Source organism: Aegilops tauschii, chromosome 3 (assembly GCF_002575655.3).
Source record: "Aegilops tauschii subsp. strangulata cultivar AL8/78 chromosome 3, Aet v6.0, whole genome shotgun sequence".
In the NCBI taxonomy this organism is placed as follows: Eukaryota; Viridiplantae; Streptophyta; class Magnoliopsida; order Poales; family Poaceae; genus Aegilops; species Aegilops tauschii.
In genome coordinates this window covers 28688832-28696637 of record NC_053037.3, presented here as the reverse complement: position 1 = coordinate 28696637, position 7806 = coordinate 28688832, and the positions used below count along the sequence as shown (strand labels likewise).

At 45.3% G+C, this 7806-nt stretch overlaps 2 protein-coding genes across 2 annotated transcripts; both read left to right on the top strand.

Moving 5' to 3' along the window:
• The first annotated feature begins 516 nt into the window (after nt 1-516).
• Nucleotides 517-2913, top strand: LOC109782816 (uncharacterized protein At2g39795, mitochondrial). The gene is made up of 3 exons (XM_020341431.4): nt 517-831; nt 1984-2354; nt 2450-2913. The coding sequence occupies exons 1-3, from the start codon at nt 547-549 to the stop codon at nt 2604-2606; spliced, it is 813 nt and encodes a 270-aa protein (XP_020197020.3). The 5' UTR covers nt 517-546; the 3' UTR covers nt 2607-2913.
• Nucleotides 2914-3208: 295 nt separating this feature from the next.
• LOC109782823 (uncharacterized) lies at nt 3209-6880 on the top strand. Its single transcript, XM_073511506.1, has 5 exons — nt 3209-3274; nt 3307-4041; nt 5187-5282; nt 5363-5495; nt 5578-6880. Exons 1-4 carry the CDS (start codon nt 3209-3211, stop codon nt 5372-5374), a joined length of 909 nt encoding a protein of 302 aa, XP_073367607.1. The 3' UTR covers nt 5375-5495; nt 5578-6880.
• The last annotated feature ends 926 nt before the right edge of the window (nt 6881-7806 follow it).

Here is a 7806-nt window from a genome sequence, read left to right as displayed (position 1 = left end):
GTACACCTGCCCTCTTGTTTTTACATGCAACCACTGGCCACCTCTGGATGCCTTTGCGTGCTCACTCAATGTAGGCCGGTACTTATCCAGTTATAAACATTTTATATTAGGAAAAGTGCGAAGTGTATTGTAGGTCCCCGAACTATTCCAGGGGTGTTACGTATGTCCTCGAATTATACAAATCATCATCTAGATTCTTAAAAATGTAATAAGTGTTTCATCCATGTCCAGAATCAGTTCAATATCAAAATAGTTCGTGGACCTAGACTTTACCTAGCATGACACATTTACTATACTTCGAGGACTTGAGTGACGATTTTCATACTTTGAGGACCTATATGACATCCTTGAGATAGTTCAAGGACCTATTGTGCACTTCCCTCCTAGGGAAAAAGTAAAAAAAAAAACAGAGCTTCTGCTGTCACTGACGTGCGGGCCACACACACACCCAACGGCGGCGCACCGCTCTCTCGTCTTAATCCAAACCCAAAACCCTTCCTCGCCTTATCCCCTCCCCCATTCCCTTCTCCCCCCTCCCACTCCGCCATGGCCTCCTTCGTTTCCGCCTCCTCCACCACCACAGCACTCCTCTGCTCCGCCCCTCCCGCCTCCCGCGGCGGGCTCGTGGTGGCGTGGGCGGCCCCGGCCCGGCGCGCGCTCGCGGCTCCTCTGCGCGCGGCAGCGGCGCAGGGGTCGGCCAACTCCGCGCCGGTCATGATGGAGAGCAAGGTCAAGAAGAGGAACAAGAAGGGCGCCGGCGCCGGGGGCCTCCCCGCCGCCATCGACGTCGAGATCCGGGAGGCCGAGCAGTACCTCGCCACCGACGGGCAGGTGAGGGAGAGTGCGAGACACTGACACGGGACGGTCCCTGCTTTAAGCGGCCGCGTTGTACGGTCGATTTTTTGGGTGCGCGGTAGAGGAATCCTTGCCGGAATTAGAGAGGGATACGCTTCTACTGAACTTTTGCGCGGGGTTACGGTGGTACCTTGCGTCTTGCGTGGATGATGACTCTGGGTTATAGGTGTTTAGTTGTTCGGTAGGAATGGACTGTGCTTGGCTAATTTACCACATCATTGACAGTATACCAGGAGTTACCCAACTCTAAGGGTGAATTCTTAATTATTTGAGATGCTTAGATATGATGGTAAGTAGGCACGATAGTGCTTCTGCTGTGATTTAGCTCGATTTCCTGTGTTCTAATGTGTTCTACTGAATATCGGTGTGTCTGACATTTACCTGCCTGAATGAGAGGGAGATTTGTTATCGGGGAGACGTTTCTAACTGATATTTTTCTTGGAATTGTGTTAAGGTGTTTACTAGTACTTTTTTGGTAGGACCGTGCGTTGCTAATTTACCACTGCATTGCCAGTGTTGAGAGTTTTCATCTTTATTGCTTATTTGCCATGCACAATAGATATGATTAAGTAAGCATGTCACAGTTAGTCAGACTGCCAGTGCTTCTTTGCATGCATGTCACATATGTACTATGATTTAGCTCGGTTTCGTGTTGATTCTTATGCATATTCATCAATGAAACTTGCCAGCATGTAAGGTGCGCAACCATCTGTTTTTATATTACAGTTTAGCTTGGTTTTATGTTGCTTCTGATGGTATTGTGCTAAAAATGAATCTGAATATTTGGGCTGCTGTTTCTCTGAGCAGCTGTGACCATTCAGCTGATATGAGTTCACTGATCATCCTAATGATTTTACAGAGCTTGGATTTGAATGAGTGAAACCTGTGATTGAGTTTTTAAGGGCTTGGTTTGCAGTTTTAATTACTTTGGATTCACAATGGCGTGAGAGCAATATGCATACTGACATTTATATTCATTAGTTATTGCCTGGAAATCCTGATATGACTGGATAGGTGCTACTTCTGCAAGATGTAGCTGTACAATTCACATGTTGGCTTAACATCAGTTCTTGATCTTGCAAAATATTTATGCTGTTTAGCTCAATTCATTTGCCATTCTTTTGACAGGAACCTACTCCAGAAGACTTCCCCTTTGAAATGGTTGATGAAGATGGGATGAGCGTGGTTATTCTGAAAAGGGACTACAAGGATGAGAAGATTGAGGTCATTGTCAGCATGCCTAACGTGGAAGGGGATCCTGAGTTTGATGAAGATGACGAGGGCGATGATGAGGATGCTGCCAAGGACGATGACGATGAAGATGAGGACGGCCAAGAAAGTAGCCTTTCTATGAAGGTGATAGTCTCCAAGGAATCTGGCCCGAACCTCGAGTTCACCTGCACAGCCTTCCACGAGGAGATCACCATTGACGACATGATGATAGCAGAGAAAACAGAGTCTGATTCAGAGAAATTCCCCTTTGAGGGCCCTGAGTTCACGTAAGCATACTGGTTCACATCCTCGCTCTTTCTCGCACCATGGCATCTTATGACTGCCCATTGCTGATCGCTTCACTCCTTTTTTTCTGCTGCAGCGAGCTTCCTCCGAACGTGCAGAAGGGCCTGTTCAAGTTCCTGGAGGTACGAGGTGTGACGCTGACGACCACCAACTTCATGCACGATTACATGATTACCAAGCAGACCAAGGAGTACGTCCGGTGGATGACCAAGCTCAAGGGTTTGGTTCAGTAGTGACGTTGAACAGATGGCCTTGCCCCGTGACTCGACAGCAAAATTTGGTAGTGTAGCCTTCTAGCACGCGTAGCAAGAGCACTAAGAACCCTGCAAAACCAGTAGTTTGAAGTGTATCTGTAGTCCTGTATCAGCAGCTAGCTAGGCAGAGTGAGTTCCATTTGTGTTCTTCTGGAGCTGGCCGGTGAAAATCCTGTAGGAAGGTGGTTACTAGTAGCGATGAAACAAGACTTCCTGAGCTTAATACAAGCTGTGTTTCTGATACTTTTATGCTTAAATATATCCGGTAATGACTGTTGTTAGATGATGGAACAGAGTTTGCTCCCCTGGTCAGTTTAAGCTGGATGGTGTTGTTGTGGGAAAAGGAAAAGAAGAGATACTAGATTGTGTGTTTGTGTTGCTTTTAATTTGTGAAATCGAAATGAATTCGGTGGAGGATTTGATGTAGCAAAGCAAAAAAAAAAATATATATGTGTGATTCATTAGTTTTGTGTTACTTTGAATAGTGAGATCGAAATGAATTCGCTGGAGAAAAAAAAGTGAGATTGTGTTTGCAAAAACTTTGGCCCGGAAAAGAAGCGAGCAAGGGGATCGAGCGCGGGATGGTGTGGTCTAGTTCAGCGATCATAGCCACCTGGACGAAATTGAACTTGATTCAAGTGACAAAGGTAAGCTAATTGTTCTATATTCTACGAACCAGCATAAGTCTCCGGTGCCTGGCGCGTGGGCCTCCTCCCATTTCTCTCCCCTTCCCTCGATCCCCTCCCCTTCCGCTCCCGCGAGTGCCGACGCCGCCTCCCACCGCCATGTCCCTCTTCGCCGCGGCTCGCCGGGGAGCCATGGGGCTCATCTCCGGCGCCCGACACGCCTCCGCGCCCTCCCCCACCATCATCAACGCCGCCGCCTCTCTGGACGCCGCGCGCGCCGCGCGTGGTCCAACGTCTTCGACCGCGCCACCCTGACGATCGGCGCTGCCGAGGGCGAGATCCGCGCCGCGCAGTACTTCTACGATCTGGCCGCCCCGGCGCTCGCCCGCGCCTCCGCCTCGGGCGCCTCCCGGGAGGGAATCAACCTCAACGTCCGCGCCGCTACCTCTGACCTGATCGAGGGTTCCTTGTCTGTGCTGCGGGCATCGAGCATGCTCCGCGGCGCGACCTCCAGCAACCTCCGGGAAGCGGGGTCGAGCTACCTCGACGCTGCCGCATCCATGCTGCGTGCCTCTGAGACGCCGGGCGATTCCGCGCTGTGCCACTTCCGCGCGTCGGCGTCAGCCATTGGTGCAGCTGAAGCTGCCTTCCGCGCCGCCCTCGTCGCCCTGTCTGATGATTACCCGTTAACCAACTCCAGTGGCGCCTCCAGCGGCGATGACTCGGATCTTATCCGCATCATCAACAGCGAGCTTGAGTCAGCCTTGAGATCTGATGATCACCGTAAGGTATGATGATTTTCGGTATAGGTCGTATGCAAATTTTGCATCTAAATAGACATGTGCACGCTGACCAAGCAAACTAGACTATGCAACTGCTTTTAATCATCAACAAAGTTTAAATGCTAGAAAGGATGGACTGCAAGAAAAGAGTATATCTTCAGCAAGCTCCACATGACACCAAGTATATTTCTGGAGATCGAATCAGGCGTGGTTCGTCATTAGGAATCTACATGTTTTGAATCCATGCATAGCAACATAAGTTAGGCTTGCTTGATAATATTTAACTGAGAACAATTAGAGACTACATTAAACACTAACATCTGAGAAATTTTGGACCATCAGGAGTTGAAAAACAGAACAAGTATTTCCCCATTCTTTTGATTATACTGCTCCGCAGTAAGAAAATACAACTAAATCCACTTTGCACCATTCTCCAAAAGCGAAATCTCATATAGTAAAAGCAACAATACTAAAATGTAGATTGGGAAGAATACGTTAGGCCGCATGTAGAATCTCGTATAGTGAAATATCATATAGTAAAAGCACCCTCCAGACTAGAAGTATTTTCTCTCCCAGTGGGGGATATGGATATCAATTGGGAAGAATCCGTTTGGCCGCATGTAGAAATGCTTTAATGCCCAAAATAAAATAATAAGGTATCCCCATCTCGCTACACTTTGATGTCGCCCAGTTTTACTAGATCGACTCTCCAAATCTGCTTGGATTTAGGAGATTAGAGGATTGTGAGTGTTTTGTTTTATATGTAGTATATATTGCTTTATTTGAAGGTGTTAACTGTTGACTGCTTTTTTTAACAGTATATACTGCTATTTTAGGCGGTATATACTGCTTAATTTTATGGAGTGTATACTACTGTACTTGATATCCAAAGTACCATACGCTGGTTTGTTTCTTTGGATGGAGTATGTACTGATTGTGAGAGCATGGATTTCACATCTTAGGGAATAGATTTGTAAGATTCTGATAAGCATTTACTGATGTCCAAAGTTATCATGTGGTTTCACATCTTAGGGAATAGATCTGTAAGATTCTGATAAGCATCTACTGGTTTCAAAAGTTATCATTCGGTTTCACATCTTATTCGTAGGGAATATATCTATAAGATTTTATAACCTTTTATTTGCAAACAGGTCGACAATATTCTCACAGAATTCCCATTCGAGATGGGCGACAAGGGATCGGCCGGCCTAACCTTCACCAGGAATTTTCATGACGAGGAGATCGAGGTACTGGTTTCGGTGCCAGCAGAGTATGAGTATAATGAGTCCTGATGCCACCTTTGCTCTCACCGTGACTATCTCAAAAGGTAATGCTTTAAGCATGTTCAAGTGCACTGCCTATCCAAATGAGATAGGGGTAAACACGTTGTACATGAGGTCGATAACGGGAGATGATGACCAAGAGGAATATACTGTTTCTTTCGAGGGCCCAGAATCAAAGTAACAATCTTAACTTGACTTTTTTATTTGAATATATAGTATGGGCTGTAGCTGATGACAACTTGTTTGCTGTTTGGTACAGTGAGCCGTTGCAGATGCTATCCAAGAGGTATTTGGAGCTGCGTGGAGTTGCTTTCATCAACTCCGTCTTTCTGGATCAGGTGGTGAGGAACAAAGGAGTCATTGGGAGAATCTTCTGGTTGGGTAAGTTTAAGGAATTCGTGAGGTCATCAAAGTGAATGCGGTAGTCATGTGGAAGCATTAATTCTTGGATAAGTTATGTCGTGGCAGCATACGAATTTTGTAGTTATATATCTCCTGGCACTCCGATCCTTCTCCTGCACTGCTTATTTTGGCTTGTGTTGACTAGTTATCGGTTTCTGAATTAAAGGATATGACAAGTTTGCCTCGGGAGTCGGGAGTATGATAAATGCCTGCTTGATTGTATGTTTGCTGTTACTGCATGATGAAGTTTGACTAGGGTAGTAGATGACATGATGAGCAAATTAAATATTATCATTGAGTCACTGATAATCTGGTGTATTAGTTGGATGGATCCCTTGCAATATAGTGTCTCTGTTTTCGGATTGATGTACGTAGGTGACAGATACATCAGTAGCAGCAATGTAGGGAGATGTAGGTGAGAAGTAAGTATCATGTGCAGTGCATCACATTGACATGGGCTAAGAACATTAATCAGGATATGTAGTAGCTCATGTGCTTAATAACCTCCACCGTTAGAGGGTTAGTAGGGGTATATCATGAACATTTACCTATGCCAAGTTGGTTGATCAAAGTTATGATCTGACGAAAGCCAAGTAGTGCACTTGCACACAACTTAGTTGTAATTCCTATCGATGAGTTACTTGATTGTTTTGATATGGTCTAATTTTGCATGCATGGTTTTGCATTTCCTTTTCCATAGATAGTAGCATCTTCCCTTCTTCTTTTTTATATTCAATCGAAAAGGAACAGGATTAAAGCCATTCTTCATGCACGTTGTCTCTTGAAAAAAATACTGATGGTGATTTGTGCCCGAGAGGAGATGGTTTCACAGGGCAGGTGAAGCGCAGAAGAATATTTTCATTTCTCCATCTTTCTTGGGCTTCTACTTGGCAAATTCTTCAGGCTACCGAGGCCCCAGGGATCAGCTCTGTAGCTCTTTCTTTGGCTCGGTAGGGCCAACAGTTGTGCTCTTCCTACTCAGGCTTTTTTCTTTCTTTTTTCTCTTGTATGAATAGTGATATTCTAGCGTGATTGCTTTCGCACTCTGCTCTGTTCTCTGATTCTAACTGACAAAATTCAGTATTTTGCAAGCTTTTTATCCCGATAATTGTGTTTTTATCCAATGGAATCATAAATTTCATGCAACTTAAGCATTGAAACCGTGCAGCTGAGCGTTACTCTTATTTGTTTTTCTGCTTAACTTTGTGTTCCACAATCCATGAGAGAACCAGTACAAAAATCTGTGTATTGTTATAATGCGATAATACGGTTTGTCTATGCCAGTTTTGGAAGAACCAATGCAAAAAATGGGCTTATACTCCCTCCGATCAATAGTACTTGTCGATCAAATGGAAATATCTAGACTCATTGCAGTGCTAGTTATATATCCATTCAAGCGAGGGAGTACAATACGTCACCAAATCAGGCATTTTTTTTTTGTGATCAAATCTTGTACCTGGGTGATTTTTATTCTACTACAAAATGTTCACTTCTTTCTTGGAGGGGCTGCTCTGCATGAATCCTACGGTTTTGTAATGAATTCAGTAGGGTGGCGATTTTTACTCTACTACAAAATGTGCACTTCTTTCCTGCAGTCGCTGTTCTGCATGAATTTTACGATTTGTAATGAATTTGAGGGGGAAAACGACTTACATCGGGCTATCGGTCAGAGCGCAGTTAAATCCTGGAGGTATGATAGAAACCGGTTGGAAAACATTGTGCCCACGATTTGTTATCAATCTTGGAGATAGGAAACGACGATGCACATCAAGCGTATGAATGAATCCCGGAGATAGGAAAACGATGCACATTGGACGACCGATTAAGAGCGGTATGCTGGTTGGGTTGTGTGCTTGCCACGTGCTGCTTGATGCGCCGGTTAGGTTGTGTGCTTGCCACGTGCCGTTGTTCATCTCGTCCTTCCCATGAATGTCAGAACGACTTGACCTGATATAAGAATTCACGGTTGTTGTCGATGCTGCAAATGGTTGCTTGCCGGACTGCGAGCGATTGGTAGACGTGGAGCGAGAGGATGCACGCGGCCTCAATGATGCTATGAGCGAGAGGTTGTAGTGTTGCAAGGGAT